This window comes from Amphiprion ocellaris, chromosome 6, assembly GCF_022539595.1.
Source record: "Amphiprion ocellaris isolate individual 3 ecotype Okinawa chromosome 6, ASM2253959v1, whole genome shotgun sequence".
In the NCBI taxonomy this organism is placed as follows: Eukaryota; Metazoa; Chordata; class Actinopteri; family Pomacentridae; genus Amphiprion; species Amphiprion ocellaris.
Window position 1 is genome coordinate 20345454 of NC_072771.1, and position 20923 is coordinate 20366376.

Sequence of the window (20923 nt, forward strand, 5' to 3'; positions counted from 1 at the left end):
TTGTTCTGATGATGACCCCAAAGTCAAATCTCTCACGTCATAGAACCAAGTGTGCAGGCTCTGCTGGAATGCATCAGTCAGCAGAGCCCATAAAGGACTCTTTTCACTGGTCGAGCACCCCACTCTTGACCTTGTATTTGGCGGTGCGTGCTGGTATAAGAGTTGCTTGCCAGCTATTGACTATCTGACAGAACTGAGTGACGCCAACTTGCTTATTTGATTACGGTCTTGCCTGAAAATGACACTAAGAATGTGTCACGTATCATAAAGCAAGTTACTACACACACACACGTCACAGTTGCAGTGAAAAATTAAGTTTCTCCTCATTTCCTCTTAAAGTCAATTCATGGCTTGTGAGAAACAAGCAGTGAATTATGCAAAGCTCCTTTTAAACTTGTTAACTGCCACACACAAGGGAAGTTCGGTATAATGAACCTCCGCATACTTGTTTAAAAAAAAAAAGAAAAAGTCAGTTATAGTTATAGATGAATCCTAAATGATACAATGAAATATACAATATACTGTCCAACAAAACAGACAGAATACAACTGTCATTAATGCTACTGCATTGCAAAAAAAGAGGCCTGCTTCAGCGTGCATAATGAAAAAGCCTATAATGTAAGGATGTTGAACAAATAGGCAACTATTGTCTTAGCGAACATTTCTTTTTTTCAAATAACCAAAAGATCTGAAAATGACTGCCTTGTTTTCTGTTGTTTAATTTTCAGGGAGGCCACTAGCTAGATGGAAGAGCCCTGAGTTTCCATATAATTGTCAAGGCAATTTGGAAGGAACATTTGAAACGTCTCAAAAAAGAGTGAATAATCTGGGCTTCTTTCCAAATTGTGTACTTGATGCTATAGTCTTACTTTTAGTACGACTATAGCGGTCCTAAATAGGAACGTACTGTTTCATGCAGTATGTAATCAATTAGCACATACTACTTCATCATAATATAGCGCCTTAGAGTTTTGCAGTTTATAATGTGATATGAGCTGTCATCTGTCAGCGTGCTCTCAGGGGCTCAAGTTTGTTTAATCTTGCACAAGACACTGTGACGTAACTGTGCAGAGAACTGTAGGTCAGAATGGCCACAAAAGCCACTTCCATTGAGTTCTTCTAAGGCAACACTTGCATTAAAAAACTCATAATGTGAATTAAAATATGTTATGGAAACCCACCTTATGTCATAAGTCTAACTGTTTAGAACTCTTGTCTATATTCATTGCACCGAATTCCATAATTATCTCTGACTCTACAAAATTCCAAATCCTTTAAAAGTATACATTTAGGTATTATAATGGTATGGTAATCTTTTTCACATTCCTTGTTGATAAGGGTTAAAACTAATACCTACATTGGTGATTTATTCTACCATGTAATTTCTCAATTACTCTTCAATGACGGATATCAGAAGATGTCCATTATATATTAAAAGGTCTTATATCTTAAAATTGATCGCTTTGTCTGACTCGCAGTCCAAACCCCAAAGACATTCATTTTCTATCACATATAACAAAGAAAAGCACTACACTCTCACATCTGAGAAGCTGGAATCACATTCTGTTTGCATCCGTTTTTGCATGAAAAATAACTTGAAGGGATACATGGCCATCAAAATAGATGCAAATAGACTTCTTTTTCAACCATACTTTTCAGCTAAACATGTCAGCTGTAAGGTCTGCAGACAAAACTGTCAACGGGTGCCCCTAAAACCTGAGATAAGCAGTGCAAAGCTGACACAGGTATCTTTTGTTCTTCTTGCTGGTAATGTAAGATGTGTGTTTTATTTGCTAGTAGTCAAAAACTGAGGCAGTCAAAACATCAAACTTGTGTCTCACAATGAGAACAACTTAAGAGTGCTTGAAAGCAGCTGATGAATCCCATAATGCGTTTCTAACAGTTAACAGGTTACTGACGTCCTAAAACTGATAGCACGTTTCTTTTTAAAGTTGTTCAGCTCAGTCTACAGTTGCTTTATCTGAATCAGTCATAACGTGCAAATACACAGAACTTTATGTCTCTGGTAATAGTAGTGTGTCTCTGTAAAAACTTGAGTTTACAGCGTGAACTCATTGTTTCTGTTGTTTATGCTGTATGTCGCTGTTTATGTATTGCAGATTTGTGTATGTCTAATATCCTTGTTTAGACGGTAATTAAAAGTATTTTTGGATGCATTTCACATGTAACACAAAGAAATTATCTCTATTGCAATTATCCTATAGGCTATGATAGGGAAAATGTAACTCTCAGGAATGTTGTCAAGGTATTTTGACACATTGATAACATTTCAGTCACAGTTTAGGGGCTGCAATTGCTTTTTTGGCGAATGGAAAGCTGCATTATAAGAGCTGAATTAGTCATTTAAAGCAAAATTACTTGGTAAAAAAAAAACTGGATTGGTTTGAAGACAATGCCAAAGGCTAACTGCAAAAGAGATGATTTCTTTATGACTGTCTGACCCAAAAATAAGCAGCTGTACATGTATATAAACTGGGTCATCAGATATTGGCAGATGCTCACTTATTACCACAACGTGGTTTGAATATTATACGTGATATAAACTGAAAAGTAAATGACATACCATTCTCACTGTGATTAGTCTGCAAAATCGATGACATGCTCAAAATGCGTCAACATCAATATTTTTAGTTGACGCATGTGTATGTATTTATAACTTGGACTCATTCCAACAAGTCTCTATCTTCAATATTCCTGTGTAATTGTTGTGTCATGGCACCTGTCATTTTTTATCTTTAGTCTTTGGTCAGCTGAAGTCAGGGCTACAGTACACAATGGCCAACTGGACTAAATGTCAAAGTTTTCAAAGACTTGAAGTTTCAAGAGTATAGGAGTACTTCAAATGATCACAAAACACAAAGTTAGTTTGTAAACTGTACAAAACTTCAACGGCATATCACAGCAGCACAGCACACTGCACAAACACCTGAAGAGAAAACACACAGGTGCTATTCGTCATGGGTAATGTTCAGTTCTTTGCTTCTCTCCTACTCTCTGTGCTCACATAAACTGTATTTTAATACAGCCAAATTCCCCAAAAACTGTTCTCATTTCGATATTTTCTGTTTCTGTTCTCAGACAACGAAAAGAATAGGAAATAGTGACAGAAATATGGCTCATTGAGACTACATGTTAATCAAGCTGCTGCTCTTTGCTGCAAAAATCCTGATTTTATCACTGTGACGTCTTCCCACATTCTCCCCATACATGGAAGTTAAACAGCAGCTGTGCTGTGAATTCAGCTATATATATATATATATATATATATATATATATATATATATATATATATATATATATATATATACACATATGAAATCCAAAGCTACTACCAAATTCAGAGAGCAATTGCACAATGAAGACAAATGCAGTTGTGCTTTTATACTTGGCTAGGGGTTTAGATTTCTTTAGGAACTGCACTAGTAAGTTAAGTAATGACCCCTCTTTTTCATTTATTTTCATCACGTTGGACTTGTCAGTTTAAACCTACAGTTTTGCACTTTATGATGGAAACATCTGTGTACATTTCACAGTTACACAAATACAGCGTGTCAAAAATAAAAAGGACATTTGGAGTAATCTGTAGGCAACAGATTAGTTGATAGAAACAAATGTTGTTAGTGTAAGCCCTAGATGAATCCCACAGCTTGTGGCAAGTATTTAATGAGCTAGTGGTGTCAGCACACTGACCTACCTACATACTTGACGGGATATACTTTGAATATTACACGAGACATACACTGAATAATAAACACCACATCATTATAATTACTATTATCGTAACACAGCAACATAACACTCCAACGGTTCTAAAGCAGCTTCAGTCTACTAGCTAACAACAGCTGACTGCTGTCTACTGATGATCAAATCCGTTTAAGTGGCTTCACCACTGACCCTGATGACCTGGCAATTAGCTACACCGAGTTCCCATGTTATACTAAAGGCACAACCTGGGCTTCTTTAAACAGTACAGAAAAGCAGCTAGAACTTAGGATAGCAGTTAATTTGGTTTCTGTGGGTTATTTCCTCGTTAATTCTTCAGCATCCAACCTTACTAACAGCTAGCAAACAGATTTAGTACAAGTAGTTACACGACTTTGTCAAACATCGAAGTTAGCTAACCTGACAGTCTGCAGCAACTGTCGCTTTTATACAGTGTTTAATTGAAACTGCTTTGTGCAAACTAGCCCCTCAGACGAGCACAAAAAGATCACTACGAGAGGTTTTATTTGTGAGCTCCTGAGTTTAACGAGCTACAGCTAACTCCTGCTCCACTGTACTGGCTGTGTAGCGCTTCCAGGAATTAGCCGGAGACCGGTCGACAAGGCAATACGAAATTATTGTGAATGAATCCGTTCAAGTTATATTTTTTTCTAACATAAGACGTTACCGATGTAGCCACGATACATACCAGCTCATTTTGAGTGAACTTTTACTCCGGTTTCGTCTGGTAGTTTTATTATCTTCCGAGAATCATCCCTGTTTACCACCCAACAGTCGAGCACTAACCAGGAAGTACGGAGCGGAGCTGAGCCGCTCGCGTTTCCTCCATGGAAGTTATTTTTTTTATTTATTTTTATTTTTTTAACTAAACTAAAAAATAGTCGCACTCATATGTTAATGTAATTATAATCACATATAAAACATTTTAAAATAATATTTGTGGTTTTAATTTGAATCGGTGTGTTTTGCGCTGACGTGCGTGTGCGCGCGCACACGTAGAGACGAAAGTAAACTGAAAGCAAGTTATATTTTTCTTTATTCAAGTACTTACATAGAAATAACAAAACAATTGCATTACAACAAACTGAAGTGCCAAGTAAACAGGGGAGCACATCTCCCCATCACAAGGATATAGTAAAATTCATTTCAATAGTTAGCTCATCATAAAAGGACCTTATTATAAGGTAATAAAAACATGAAATAGGCTAAAGACATCCACAACATTTTAAACAAGACCCCTTGTTTTCTTTAACAAAAAAGCCAACAGAACAGTTATCCCAGTGTGTGTTTCCAATTGTCTTGCATTGTTGTCAGGTTTATCCCATTTCACCCAATGTGACTTTTATTTTCATGCATAATAAAGAAATGAGCACCACCCACCGCATCCGAGGGTAGCACTTTGGAACATTTCCGTGCACATGCAAACATGAGGATATACTGTAATGAAAGGAAACACAACACAACAGAAAACAGTGAGTATCGACTCCATCTGAACACCAGTGTCACTGTTGAAGACCACAAAATCCCTGAAGCCACCCTGTAGTCCATAAGATGACATGAGTAGCCTATAATATCTACACATTATTGAAATCTCTTCGAACATGAGCATTTTTTCTTTTTAAAAAAAAAAAAAATCCTACAATTATTAGTTGTCATGAGTGAGCCCAAGCCTACGGCCTTGCCTGAGGCCAACTTCACGGAGACTAAATCAAACAGTTACACACAAACATTAGCACAAGGCTGCCTTCAGCTGCAAGCAGACGGAGGTCACATTTATGATTTGTTGCTCCTGTGGAGTTCTCATCATGTATTGTTTTTGATCAGCCAACCCTGCAACCCAGTTTGGCACAAAGATGGCTGCTGATGTTGGCTCAGATCCAACATGGAGCAGAGGACGAAAATGAGGCAAATTCCAATTTCAGAGCTTTCAGCCGCCCACTTTTGGACGATAGAACATAAAAAAACATAACATAAATTATTCCCGGAGAAGCGTTATTAAGAGGGAGGTTGTTTCTGAGCTTCACAAGTCATTGATGTATATGTATAGCATTCACACATTACACAGATTACTGTTCAGGAGAACACAGTGCAGCCTGTATTATTGTTCAACCGCCAAACTATATTAGGGGATAGAGGGGATCATATAAATTTTACAAAATCCATCTGCCCATTACAAAAATGTCACAAAGCAAAAGTGACAGACACAGTAAGACTGATGAAATACTGAGTTTGCAAACTTGTAATTACATGGCTTCATTTAGATGAGGAAATAGTTTGGTGTAGTCTCCGCCTTACTCTGCATCGTTCTTTAACACAAAGCAACATAAACACAGTTTTCTCTTAGAGGAGAGCATAGCTTTTGGTCAATTAAATTCTCACTAATCCAGAGTGTAAAATGATCAACGTCTAACATCAAATTATTACAGATAAACAGTAAAGATAAACATTTCGGTTGTTTCTTCATCACCTTGTGTACCGTATACACTCTTTTGTGCTGAATCCACAAGGTGAGATTAGAAGCCATGACTCACTGCAAGATTTAACCTGACAAATTCCAGCCTAACGTTTGAAAATGAGTTGTTAGTATTAAGATAATTATGTGGGATTAGAGATAAGAAGGTAATGTAATGTCTCAATCTGGGAACTTGTTTTGGAGTTTCTTGAGTTGCGATATTAATTTCAGCTGCATTTTACTAAGTTGGATCAGAAAAGTTTCGTAGTCAATGTTCATCCGTTCAGTAGAGGGATGGATTTCTATGATACAAAACTATTGATTTACAGTTAAATGTTAGAGGCTATGTGAACTTTGAAACTATCTCAAAAAGTGCAAGGAGGTCTGTTCATTTAACCATGTAGATGAGTTGAGAAAAGACTCTCTGAGGCCAAATTAATTGGAAAATAAGTGGACACTTGCCAGGAAGCTCAGCAGTGAAAACGGTTTGTTACAGGAAAGGGAAAGTGTGGCCTTGGAAGCTCACTTCTGTATGCACTGTGTTCTCTGTGGCACTGCTTTCCTAAACCTTTCTTTTGCCCTTTGCTTTAGTCAGTTCCTCTTCTCTTTAAGCCTGATTGCTGTGTCTGCTGACCAGTTTGAGTTTTTTTCCAGTGGTTAAAAATGCTGATATAAATTTTTCATCTCACTTGAAGCATAAATTTTGTAATAGTGTGAAACACAGCCAATTATGAGAAATATTATAATCAAACAAATGGAAAGAAGCATGTTTCTTTTAAAACAGGTGAGTTTCAGGTGGTATTTGAGAATTCATTTAAGATTTCTAACAAAATCTGAAATTATCCTACAACATTGACAAGGTCATTATTCAAAAAACATTTCTTCAACTCTTTCTCGTTTGATGACTGCAGTGTTGATGTGTTTGCCATTTGTGTTTCATGCTGACCCTGACAAAAGTAAATACTTCAGTATTTACAGTCTTGTTCTTTTCTCATTCTGATTTTTCGACCGTTTCAATTGGTTTTAACCAAAACAGTAATAAATTCACTGCACTGGATGAAAACGTTGGATTAGTATCTCACTTATGATGTTTTTCATTTGCTCCACAGAGCCATAATAAAGTCTTGGAGGGAAAAGAAAAGCATGGCTGCTTTCCAGTATTAAGGGAAAACAATATTTCAAGAAAAAACAAAGTTTTATCGAATGTGATTTTTGTGGTGATGTTTTTAAATATTATTATTATAATACACTTAAGATCCAAGTAAATCAATTGGAAGAAAGGAGCCTATACAAAATGTTTAATTGAGTGAAAAGAAAACATGTTTCCTTCTATCAGTAGAAGGCTAAGTAAGCAAGCAAAAATATAACATGAGCTTTTTTTCCTTTCTTTTTCTTGCATTGCCCTCTAACGTATTTTGTTCACAAAATGATCCAATCATTTGGGAGAACATCTATCCAAGAACAACCAGTGTTTTTTTTTTAATGCAGTAGGGAAGATGTGTTAATTAAAATAACTGATATTGCTATAATGGAGATACACAAAATGTAAAAAAAATGTTGTCATTTATTCAGAGAACACATTAGTGCTTCCTTAAACCAGTTTCCACTTTAAAGCATACAGATGGTGCAAATGCTATTATTCTTTTTAAATGGAAGATAGCACACCATATTTGGCACGACTGTAGTGCTCCAGAAATTTTTGCGATGACCTATAGGACAACAAAATATTCTGTATTATAACTACATTACTAAAAGCTTTAAGACACATTCTGCACAAGCATTCAGTCAATTGAAAGTTCTTGTTTATGCAGACATTTGTATTTACATAGTGTGCATGAAGGCATGCACATATATGCACAATTTAATACTGAATTATGGTGCATTTGACATTTGAGTACAAAAGTGAAACTTCTACCGTAGCTACCTGCATACATATTTGTATACTGTACAAAAACAACAACACCTTACTTACAGCTCAGTCTCTCTGTATTAGAAAAGATGTAAACATGGATTTGGACATTTTTATTTTTCTCTTACCATATACTGCTCATCTTTTGGCGACTTAAACCAAGTAATTTAGTCTTTTTACACTGTGAAGCACAGACAAGGGGGCTCATTCATCTCCATCCTTTTTCCTCTTTGCTTTCATATACTGCTGGTTTGCAACCCAGTGTTCTTTATTTAAGTAGCTCAGTCTGTCTAACTGTGCTCTTAGGTAATTTGATTTACAGGTTGGTGGCATATGTCATGACTATATTGCATATAATTGCAGAACTAAAAAAAAACTGAAAAATGAACAGTATTGGTGAGCTTTAAAAAAAAAAAAAAAAAAACAGCAACAGAAATATATCCGGTAACCCCACATAAAGCAACCATATAAAAAGGCAACAAAAATACACAGTGTCTCACAGTGACTACAAATAAATAAGTATTGGCAAAGGCATCCGTTGCTGCAGGCCTGTTTGTTTTATAAGTACAGGTAACGAGACAAGACATCGGTTTGTTGCTGTGTGTCACCCAGTCAGTCATTATCTAGATTTAACCAAACTGTGCAGGTAAATCTACATCTGTAATGTGGGGAATGAATCAGATCTTTCCTCTAAACTCAACATTTGTGCTAAGCTGATGCCACCGTTACGTTTGGCAAATGTCAGGCACAATAATAAGAACAAGGTTGGCTGTATCACCACAATACATTTGGCACATTCTTTTAAGAGAACAACATTCAAATAGAAAATAAAAACACTACACCTCAACAAAAACAACAAAAAGACAGTCAAGTGCCACTAATAAGGTATCCATGACGATACGCAAATATAACCAATTGCACTTTTAAACAGCCTAATAAAATTAATGCATACATCCCAGACAACTCACCCTTTAACTGAGCTCCAATATAAATGTGTCTGTTTCGACCCCTGTGATGGATTCTGGCTTCCTTCCAATTTAGAAAATTTCTGTAAAATTTACAAAAGTGTATCCACCCCAAAAACCTATAGATACACAGTGGCCGTTTGGACAGAATGTGCCAAAGTGCTCTTCTTTGTGTTGGCACTGTGTTACAGTAGCTGAGGCTCTGAGTTGCTTAAAAGAGAAGGGCGCAGTAGCAGCCTTTCCCCTCGGACTTAAACTAAAGGCATCCATCTCAAAATAGAAGGAACTGAAAAGAGCAGGGGTGTAAAAGAGAGGAAAAGAGTCACCCATTTATCTCATAGTGGACGTGATCCCTTCTTCCTAAGTCTCTTTATGGTGTGTGGTGAGGGTCCAGTCCATGTGCACGCAGTGACGGTCATGATGTTCCCACTGTTGGCCCACCACAGGAGCTGGGCGGCGAGCTGTGGCTCCCAGCTGCCCCACTGCTCTTGTCAGCTGGCTTCTTGTCCTTCTGTTTCAGGTGAACCTTTGCATGTCTCTTTCGCTCGTCACTCCTGGCAAATTTGCGTCCACAGAACTCACAGGAGAAGGGTTTCTCACCTGTGTGCGTGCGAATGTGCGTGGTCAGATGGTCACTCCGGCTGAAGGAGCGCATGCATATTCGGCACTGGAAGGGTTTGTGACCTGTGTGGATGCGAAGGTGACGTGTGAGCTCGTCCGAGCGCGAGAAGCGTCTGTCACAGTTCTCTGCCGGACAGGCGTGCGGCCGTTCGTGGACGGGGGTTTTGCTGGGCCGGTTGGGGTACTTCCGCGGTCGGATGGGTTTAAGGGTGAGAGTCTGTGGCGGGGGGTGGTGCTGAGGCGGGTGCTGCTGCCCGCCGATGAAACCTGGGTGAATCTGCTGCTTGTCTTTGAACGCTCTGATGGTCTCCAGGGGCGTGATAGGCGGAGGGTTGACTCGGATGGGGTCCATGGTCTGGAAGGGCTTGTGCTCCATCACGCCAACCTCCCCCTGATGATGGAAAAGGTTGTAGTCGGGGATCATGGAGAAAAGGCTGCCATCCATGGAGGCTTTGGATGTGGAATGATAGTCATTGCCAGGGTAGGCTAGAGCCGTGCTGGTGGCAGGACTGTGGTGGAAGGAGACCTGATCCTGGTACAGGTCACTGCAGGTGGAATATGCAGGCAGTGGCGGACCGTATACCTGCTCCATATCTGACGTCTGTCCGCCCATGCTGGCTGCGGAGGATGATGTCTGCGTCGTTACAGTGCCGGGGGATGGAGAAACACCTAGGATCCCTGCACTGACGAGGCTGATGATGTTGTTATCAGAGCACCAGCCGGAGCCACCGATGCCACCTGAAGGAGGAGTGTCAAAGGCAAACTTCCCCAGATAGGTGACAGTCTGCCCGCTGCGGTTGGACTGGAAGCTGGATCCATACTGAATCTCTGAAGTTGCTTTCTCGTTCCCCATGCCCAGATCCATGATATTATCTAGATTAAAAACAGACAAAAACACAGAACATGAATAAATCATCCATGTGATTGTTCACACATTAACATGAAATGCAGTCATTTGAGGAGAAAAGCCTGCGACGGTGACAATGTGGCACAAGTTGTGAAAAAAAAAGTCTAGAAAATTCACTTTGTTAGGCTGTATGAACTTTAAGTGACAGTTCCAGGTTTGTCCAAAATTCAGCTTTTCTGCATAATTCTGTAAAAGGCTACAAAAGATCAAAAATAAAAGAAGTCCCATACAGTTCATAAAGAAATGTGAACGCTGTCAGACCTGTAAGTTAAGTGACTGACTGCTGCATCTGAGAGAGTGGTGTCTCTCTCTCTCTCAGATCCCACAAGCTCTCATAAATCAAGACCTAAACACCCCCTTTGATCCAGTCATTGTGTCCCTCAGGAGGACAGCCAAACTGAATGGCAAGATTTGATTTCTTCACAGCAGGGTGGATTATAAGGCAGACGCCACATCTATCACGCTCAAGCATTCAAAACACATTTGCAACAAAGAACATCTGGGAGGAAATCTAAGTGTTCCTATCAAATTTCATAAATGTATTTGATATTTTATTTGTACATATCTTACACTTGACCCCCCCAAAAATACATTCACACATTTAACCTATTCTAAAAAATGTCATGTTGCTTAATGGGGACACATATATGTGCTGATTATTCTCTGAAGGTTAAATGCAAGACGTCTGGGGAGAATTCTCTCTTAAACAGAAGTTAAAATAGACTACTCATTTCATTTGCAGGGAATCATATACACTCCTGCATATATTTTCACTCCCAGTAATTACAGGCTGCTGGAGTTTGGCTGAAGGCAAATCATAATGAAACAAAACACAAATTATGTGCATTGCACGATACCATTTAACATGTGAGATTCATAGGAACAATGACACTTGTGGCACTTCTTAAAATATTTTTGGATGTGACATTTAGAAAACAAGACTCATTTGATATTAATGTATTTTACTCTAAATGTTTAGTCTTTTGGAGGTATTTTGAGTAATGGGATTTTTTTCTAAACAGAATGAAGGGCACCAAATAAAGTCATCACTCTTTTCTTGTAGGTCAGTACTGAAGAGCACAGCACACACCTGCTTCACCTGTAAAATCACAGCATGATCCTTTCAAAACCTATAACTGTTAATTGCTCAAAATAGCATAGATAAGAAAAAAATGTGAAGGCTATATACAGAATGTATAGTTTATCATGTGAATTTCAGGAGGATGAGACGTAATTAAACCAGCATCACACACTGTAATCTGTCACATCCCTTTTTCCTAATAAGTTTTATTCATTTTTAAAAAACTCTCCCGTCTGAGGTCAAATAAAATATGTTTTACAACCGTGTTAGTAGAATAATTGAATACGTCACATGCGTGCCAGGGACTTAAAGTCGTCTATATTTAATTCACATTACAAAAACCATATTATTTGTACCACCTGCCGCTGGGATAATTTAAACGCACACTTCTGACATAAAGCAGGGAAAAAATATTCCAGGTTAAATTCAAACTCATGTGATGTTTTAATTTGTAAACATTTAAAAAAAAAAATCTGAGTATAAGAATGATGAGTTGTACACGATAAAAGCAAATCACAGTCACCGCATCTTCTCAGCCACACCAGGAAACCGGAGATTTTGCTGTTTTTTCCTGCAACATTGACCCATCACCTCAGAAGGTGAATCTGTACACTGAGTGATTGATTTAATGCCAATCTATGACACTGAGCCGAACTAACGAGTCATCTTTGGGGTCGGCAGCTGAATTAAACGCAAATATACATTAATCTGGTCTAAGCAATAAATCAATCAATATCTCCGGCCTCGGAATTTAAGGAATATAAGACGGTTCACGGGCCTGGCGCTCCAACGTGTTTCATATAGTGGAAAGCAGCAGCCACACACGCCTACTAAAAGCCAATCTGACATGTTAATAGAGTTGTGAATGAAAGTCATTGTCTAAAGTAGTTGACCCATGTTTGCAGGTGGATTAGATTAGTAAATAAGGGACACTGTAGCTTAACCACAAAGCCTAATGAAACACATCTTCTCATAGTGTGTAGATTTCATTTTCAGGCAGGAGCCGAACGCGTTTTTAATGGACTTCGCATAAAACAGCCTTTTCACAGCCATTCATATCAAGACATTTCCTCAAACACGCAAGAATTAAAATCACTAAACGCCACATGTAGATACTTAAATGTAATTTCTCAAATTATGCTTTTTTTGTTTGTTTTAATGCGAATGACGAGGCTGGCTTTTTCACGTTCTGTTTGAAATTCTGGCATATCGGCTACAGACAATAGATTTAAAATAATAAAAAGAGATTTTTTTTAAAAAATTACACGATGAACCTGAAAGTGAATGATTTTAATGTGCATCCCCTGCACACAGGGCAATGTTACACCTGACCCCGAAAAAGTGTGCTACGGGAATCTGCCTGTACGCGCGACAGCCAGAGCGCAAACAGGTGCTCTACAAGCCCGAAGACAACTGTTGCCGTCCCCGCACGACGCACTTTGAAGCACTTTAATCAAAACGCACACACGCAAAAAAAGTAGAAGAAAATCTTACCTGTGTTCATCTGTGAATAGTGGTTAATAGATTCCGTACTGGTGAAAATATTCATAGACGTCGGGATGTCCTCTTCTGGGTAGAGACTGTCAGGGATCGTGTTTATTAAACTGCTCATGGTAAGAGGGATCTTGTCCGCTAGTTTCCCTGTCATAGCAGATATATTCAGTCCGACATTTATGAAGCACAACGCGCAGGTATCCAAGTAGTTACACAAAAACACCGGGTGCTCTCAAAGTCGAAAACACAGGTGTGGATCGGGCGTGAAAAAAAAAACAGGAGACAGGAGCAGGGATGGATCCTGGTGCTGTAGCTATCCAAGTATCCCGCGGAGGATGAGCAGCGCCGGTTATCTCCCCCTGTGTGATCACAGGCTATTGTTGTTATTAATCTGATCACTGTGGAAGCTGATGGGCTGCTTGTGGGGGAATTTGAAGTCTGTGAATCAATGGAGGAGGTGGTGGTGTTGGTTGCACAAGAGCAGCTCTACTTGCTCTATTGGAGCTGGATAGGGGACTCCAGTCTGCCTGTATTAAATAGGGGGATGGAACATTTGCGTGACGTAGATGACCATATATGGACATGGGCGCCCAGCGCCAGGCTCTCCGCGCGTCAGTCTGTGGAAACTACAGTGGAGGCAAAAGGCTCCGACAGAGAGATAGCTACAAAGTTTACTAAATCTACATGACACCTCCAGCTGCGTCCTTCTTCAGGGATGAACCGGTGGCTATCCAGCGTTCCCGTCCTTGTGGAAAACACGGTGATTCAACAGCGTGTTATCTTTATTATTGTCACTCCTCATGATGCCTTTAGTGGACTATCAGGCACACAGCGAGCTAGTTATTCATCTGTGTGCTGCTATGTGTGTGAGAGAGGGAAAGAAAGTGTGTTGTGGCTATAGGGACTGTCATTCTTACAAAAGACTGGCCTACTTTATGTCACAAGTTTGGCCTGTATACTGTTAGTTCTGTTAATTTTACCAAACCAGACCAAAAACTGAAAACTATAAATGCTTGTTTTACGTCCAGGCTTGTTTTGTCCAAAAAAGTTCAGTTTGACAAATGACTTTGGATAGTCTGAATGCTCTCATTCCTCTCCTACTGAGTGCACACACATTTTGTGTTGACCTGTGTTGCACAGAACAGGTTTAAAACTCCCTTCCATGCAGCATCATCGCTATACAAAGGCAGTAATTGACGGAATTAATCGTTTGTAAATATTGCAAGCTCTCTGTAAATCCACAAGCTTGCTTTGACTTGGAGCCCAAATGACCGCTTAAGTGGAAACTCCAAATAAGGCAGTGTCCGGCCCCGCCCCTTTGTGTCTGTATTTGGACATGTGAGTTCCGGGTGAAGTAGTAGTGGAAAAGTGATCGGAAGCCACAGACGTTTAAAGACATGACAGTGGACAAAGCGTCATGGCTCGCTTTTCACCAACTTGTGAAAAAATACCTAAACTAGTTGCCTTATAATGTTTCAAAAATATCCCCCTGTAATTTTGTTTGTTACACAAAAAGCTGAGAGAACTCAAAGCCTGTGGGGTCATGCACAGCTTTCACGTGTCACATCAGAGTTACAAACGTTTGGACTCCTAAATATTAGTTTAAGGGAGGTTTGCTTAACTTTACGTGAACTTTTTCTGCTGTAGTTGTAACAATTGAAATACAAGCTTTTGCAAAATTCTCAGAAAATTCTCAATGAAATGTCAGTGCTCCAATATTCAGACCTGAGAAATTAATAGTACCTCAATGAACCAGAAGTGTAAACAGAGTGTGTGGGAGAATTAGTCTGAATCATGCTCGGTGTTTAGGGGGCTTACACAAACAGAGCAGCCAGTGATCTTGTGTGTGTCATTACCACAGGCAAGTCCTCCGTGTGCTTGTGTGTTTTATGAGTGTCTGTTTGCCGTGGCAGTGGGCTGAGCAGAGTCCTCTCAGTGTGTCTGGTTTGTCTTCTTGGACCTTCAATCAGCAAAATAAACAAAAATAATGACCTTGATTGACTTGATTCCAAATTAAATTTAGACATATGACTGTCTCAAGATAGATTTTCTATTTTGACTTCATCATCTACCTCATCCTGACTCATTCCCTAAACTTGTTCACTGAATCACATTTTGTACATTGGTCCAGGTCAAAAGGCAACATAAGTTAAGATCATCTTTTGTATGTCTGAGCTGCGGAGAGTTGAAGCCAAAAGTTGCAAGATGTTCCTCTACATTTATACACTTAGTATCAGCCCTTAAAAATATTGAGGATTTTATATTTATTTATACATCTATTTTTCTTGTTTTAGCTTTTCACACAGTGAAGGTCATATTTGCCTGACATTTAGTTTTAAACATTATAACAGTATAGAAACTGCTCAGAGTGATGTTAAAAAGTGAAACACATTCTGATAATTGTATATCAAAGAAAGCCATTAATGCATTAGATATGCTTAGTTACAATTTAGTTTACAGTTAAAGTATGTAAATATTACACTGTAAGCTTCCAAAAGGTGAATTTATAGCAGGATATTTGCATCAGATTGCATTATCTTGTCTGCTGTTCCTGTTATTTTGTCCAACCCATTAAGTTTCTCCAGGTTAATCAATGTAGCAGAAGATCTGTGGAAAAGCCTGCCTCAACTGTTGTATTTATGGATGCAACCCGATGGGAGAAGCCCCTCAGGTGTGGTTGAGGACTCACTATGCTATAGAGTGTGTCCTCAGGAGAACAGTGTGTGCGTGGCTTTGTGGTTGGAAAGTTGGCCAGGCCAGCTGGAACACCTACCTGTTGCAGGCTTATTTCCTCGACTGTGAGCCGGGTCACATGGGGCAGGGCTGCAGCACTTGTCAACGGCTTGTGGCATTAGATCTCTTTGACGGTAGCGTCCCAGGCTCCTTTGCATACAGGGATTCCATGGAAGCACAGGCTCATTTCAAAGCACAGTGGAAAACTTCCCAGGCACTGTGGATGCATAGTCAAATGAGATTTTGTTTTTTTTCCAAGCTTCATGGGGGAAGGCTAAAAGTGGTGTTCCTTGATGCTGCTGAAGGAGCTGGAAAGTTAAAATGTTCCCAGTTACAGTAACTTTACATAACTTATTTTACTATTTTACTACTTATACAAATGTATCTGCTGTTATTATGACTTTGTATCCTGCAATACTTACAACAAGCAGGAGGGAAATGATTATCAGCTGATTGTTCCAGTCAAATCTGTTGATAGTGGTGCCCAAATAAGTACATTGTTCCAAAGTTAGCCTACTGTTACCACTGGCTAGTACTGTGGAAGCCTGATATCCCCAAATGGTCTTTTTGAAGCACTTACATCCTTTTATTGAAAAAGACAAGCATCAAATTTTGACTTTATCCTTTGCACAATATCTGATTTCAATGAAGCTAAAGAAGGAATAACCTGCTTTTAACATGATGACAACTTTTGACCATAAAAAACTCTAATGGTTACATATTGTGCATTTTCTTAGGAGAAAATAATAAAATGTACTGAAGCTTTTTGCTTCATTTTTATCCCATCATCCATAAAGGCATTTCATTTAGCTTTCTATTGAGTCCAGTCGCTTGCAGTAGTTCCAGTTGAAACCATTAAGCTTGTACTCAGCCTGCCGCCTGCATGTAGTTTCATTTTTTTTCCACAGTTATTAGGAGGGATAAAAACATGCATTTAAGAAACAAAGCCAGCGCAGATACATTAGCAAAAATCTTTAGAGGTCAAAAGGTGCATTTTAAAATTCTGCACTCCTTGCTAGTGAATGTAGACATGTGTTCAACAGCGCCTAAAAACGTGGATATTTATGTGAATTTTATTCAGAGGCAGAACTCAAATCTCCAGGTGGACTGAGCTGCGCTAAATCTCTGCAGTCAGATTTGCAGGACAATACCAGTCTGTTGAGGTCAAAAGCGCAGTAAATAAATGTGCACAGTGGTCAGCAGGCCATATTGTTGACATGCATTGAACAGATGTCACACTCAAATTCATTTTGCCACTGCTCACAACAAGTGAGGAACTGCAGAAATTCTCCAGTGAAATAAATCTCCTGCTCTTCTTCAGCAGTAAAGAGAAAAGAACAATGGGGACTCGAGTCATCATGCATATTAGATCACTTAGTGCCGGTTAGGCAATTGAATTGATTATACAAATTCCTTTTAATTAACGTAAGTTTGAATAAATTACAAAAATAATAAATGCCTTTCCCATACCATCGGGGGATGCGACAAGCTATATTATCAGTGAAGGCAATCTAGTGCACAGCGTTGAACTACAGCTGTCAATTTTTCTTAATCATATTTCAACTCTCCTGACATTTGGAGTAAAAATAAACACATTCAAGGAAGCTGAGTGGCAAAATCCAGCTGTTTTGGCAGGATATCTCCAAGATATAAAGAAGAAAAAAAATGCACAGTGTATTTGGAAGTACAAATCTTGGCATTTCAATGGTGTACTGATGGATTCAAGTAGGTGGTTTTTGGAAGAATGCTCTCCCACTTGGCATGCTCCACGATGAGTGTGGAATTATACTCCACTTGCCAATTGTTAAAAATGTGATTTCATAAGTCAAATAAGATGGGTAAATCAGGGTCAAGAGCAATATTCCAACTGACGGATACTTAACGTTTGTTCAAAAGCAATGGATTCTCTGACTAACTGTGTGCTTATGTGCATTGTTTTGGTTGTTTTGTTTGTGGACGCAGCGGCTTTGACTGCTAAGTCGGGGAGGCAAACAAAGCAAATGCAGGACAATTTGATCAATGATCTCCCAGAGTTCACGGGGAGGGCACATAGGGGTTTACCAAGGCTGGCTTAACCACCAAAGGAACAAAAACCTCCATTACCTACTCCTGCCTTGCCCACTGATGAAACACCAAATTAGGGTCAATGAAACCACCAACTAAAGATTGATCATCAGAACATCAAAGTCATTCATGTAAATCCAGCCTTTTTCAGACATCTGGGGTATTGATACAAACCACTCCCAGAGGAGAGTTGCTGGTTAGAAACCAATATTCCTCATGGGGGGTACTCTGACCCACCCTCTACAAAGACCCGTGAAGTCTGAAAAGTATCTCACTGTAAAAGGGTTGAAAAGTTTATCTGCATCATCCTCTACAGACCTGCCAGGTGAGGCGCTTATGCAAGTTCAGAACGGGTTCATCGTCCCAAAGTTACACTCAAGGACACATTCAGATGGAGCATTTTCTTTACTTCCGAAAAATCAATCAAGAACCTGAAAGTAACTCATTGTTTCCAGTTGTGGTAAGAGTGGTCAATGGAAATATGATAAACAATTACACAAACAGCAAGTTCCCTTCCCTCAGTACATGACAGGCCCTACAGCCCCTCCCCTGTCCTGTCACTCTGCAGAGTATTTTGGTTCAAGTTCCACTGCGGCATCCGGCTGTGTTGCGGTCTCGGTTTCACCTCCCACTTCCTTTTTTTGGCCCTGACGTGTTTCCGCCCCTGAATTAGAATCAACTCTTTCCACACTGAGTTGTGATATCAGGCGGTCTTCCTTCTCTTGTCGACGGTGTTCGGAAACTAATAAGAAATCCCCAGCGAAGTCAGAATCTATCACAGGAATCCTTCCCTCCAGACCACGTGACAGAGATACGGGGCAACATCAAAACCAAGCAGCTGATGTAACACAAGGAGGAAGTCTCTTTCTAAGTCAACGATAAGATAGGGGCAAAAGTGGCTGATGTGTGCAAGCTTTGAAGAATTTGTGCTGCTTAAGCAAGGGAACAGGGAAAGCAGAGAAACAGGAAAAGTGGGGAAACATCTTATTCTATAATATTGTGCTAACAGATTTTACTTCCTCCATTTCAGGCATCTGAGCATCCCTCAGTCTTTGTAGTTTTGGGTGAGAAACTGCACAACAGCAACAGGCTCCCCCAGATCAAATCTTTCGATGAAGGCCTGAAAATCCCATTTACCTGAGGGTTCAGAAAGACACACAAACACAGATATTTTTTAGTATTTACAGATATTTAGAAGGAGAAATGCACTTAAACCCAAGGTTTGTTTTCAGTCTGATACGACACTGTTTTTCGGATGGATTAAAATAACTTGAAGCACTTAAACCCCTCAAGTTTGATAGACACGTTTTTTTTTTTTTTTATAACAACATCCTATATAAATGCAGTGCATTCTGAGTATGGTCTCTGGTGCATTACAAGTGCATTTCTTATGACCGCTCGGTCTGTGTTTAAGGGATCTGAGGCCTAACTGAGCAGCACATGGCTCTGGGATGTGAGTCACTGAGAACAGCACTGCTGAAAATAAAACATGTTGCTGTAATGATGGAGGTGGGAACGCAAGGACGTATTGGCAAGAAGATATGATTCAATCGCCTGGACTGTTTTTTTCTTCCCTCCCCTTTTAAACAAACACCAGACGGCCATCCGGCTGGTATGACAATATCACTTCTTAGATTTTGACAACCGCTGATTCCCTGCAGCTTCCCCTCCCTGTACAAAAAAGAAGAAGAAGAAGAAGAAAAAAAGACAAATTCACAATTATCATTCCAAGGAAAGAAAATCCTGCATGCTTTAAACTTGCAAACTCCAACAGATTACAGAAAGAAAGAGTGTCTGTATGTCTGCATCTTCATATGTTTGGGTGTGCAGAAGACAATGCTTTGCTGCTTTGCTCTGTAATCCAGGGAATCACTGACATTCTGGTATTTCCGTATGTGGAGTAATTACATTAACAGCTGCTCAAGAATAGCATCGGAAAGTTAATCTTTTGAAAAGGTTGCCAACTATTGAAATGATTCAAATCTGTAGAGAGAATTGCCTCACAGTTTGGGGTCAAATCTGACTTTGCTGGATAGAAAAATTACTGCTTTTGACCTCTTACTACAGCTGCTTTACAGGCCTTCACTTAGGCTGTTTTTGCCATCAGGGAGCCACAATTTGTATCCTCCGGCATTTTGGAGGGGATATGGGAGAAGAAATACGCTTTGCCAGTGTCATGCACATCAAGTGCACTCACCTCCCATCAATGCAGAAATAAATCAGAAGAATTCACATTTCAGACAAAATGTCTTATTCAAAGCTGCAATTTTTCAGGGTTTTTTCCAGCATACATTATTGCATTACACCCCTATCCAGTCTTAAAGCTGAGTATTTATTTGTACATGTTCCAGCTGAAAAGTTTAAATAATAAATTCACGGCACTGCCAAATTATTACTCAACTATTTCTTTCCCGATCCTCCCGACATGTTTAGCTTATCAGACTGACACCTCGTGTTGAGTTCAGGTCAGGTTATGAGCTCAGCTGGGGAAGATGGTGAATAATAACTGAAAAATGAGCAGATGAGTGCCTGAATCTCACCAGGTCCTCTCTGTGAATGAGGATTGCCTGCAGAAAGGCCTCCAATAATCAAGTAAGGGCAATGGAGTCAAGTGACCCATCTGTATGATAGGGCATGGCCCCAGTGGCCCCTCTGGCCTGTGCTTCAATTGCAGATAATGCACCGCCTCTGCAAATCCCCAAACTCCCCTGCATGTCCACAACAAGGTCCCTCACCCCGCAGAGCTAGCACTTTAAAGAAAGCTGAGGGGTGAGGCGGGCGGGGGACAAACTTTACACTCGATATAGGGATATAGTTGATGAGTCATGTGGCAGAATAGACACCCATGACAGTTGTGCATACAAACTTTCTCTTTCCCTTGTCATGATGGGAACCTGCCTTACAGTAGCGTTAGGCAACATTTCCACTAATGGAGGATGTCACACTGAGGATC

General features: G+C 39.7%; 3 protein-coding genes across 4 annotated transcripts in view; all 3 read right to left on the reverse strand.

Annotated features, from left to right (window-relative positions):
* bin3 (bridging integrator 3) overlaps positions 1-4543 on the reverse strand; it is a 31447-nt gene extending 26904 nt beyond the window's left edge. The window contains exon 1 of the mRNA XM_023285574.3: positions 4433-4543. Coding sequence (XP_023141342.1) covers positions 4433-4440 — 8 coding nt within the window. The 5' untranslated portion in view covers positions 4441-4543. The remainder of the gene's footprint in view (positions 1-4432) is intronic.
* A 219-nt stretch (positions 4544-4762) lies between these two features.
* On the reverse strand, positions 4763-14955 carry egr3 (early growth response 3). The gene is given in 3 exon segments (XM_023285553.3): positions 4763-9503; positions 9506-10564; positions 13174-14955. Coding segments are annotated over 3 exon segments (1311 nt in total). The 5' UTR covers positions 13328-14955; the 3' UTR covers positions 4763-9405.
* A 3405-nt stretch (positions 14956-18360) lies between these two features.
* Positions 18361-20923, reverse strand: part of LOC111578650 (phosphatidylethanolamine-binding protein 4) — a 54505-nt gene continuing 51942 nt past the window's right edge. The window contains exon 7 of one of the 2 annotated variants that reach the window (XM_023285559.3): positions 18361-19107. In XM_023285559.3, the coding sequence (XP_023141327.2) occupies positions 19016-19107 (92 nt within the window). In that variant the 3' untranslated portion in view covers positions 18361-19015. The other variant, XM_055011247.1, reaches the window with a different exon arrangement.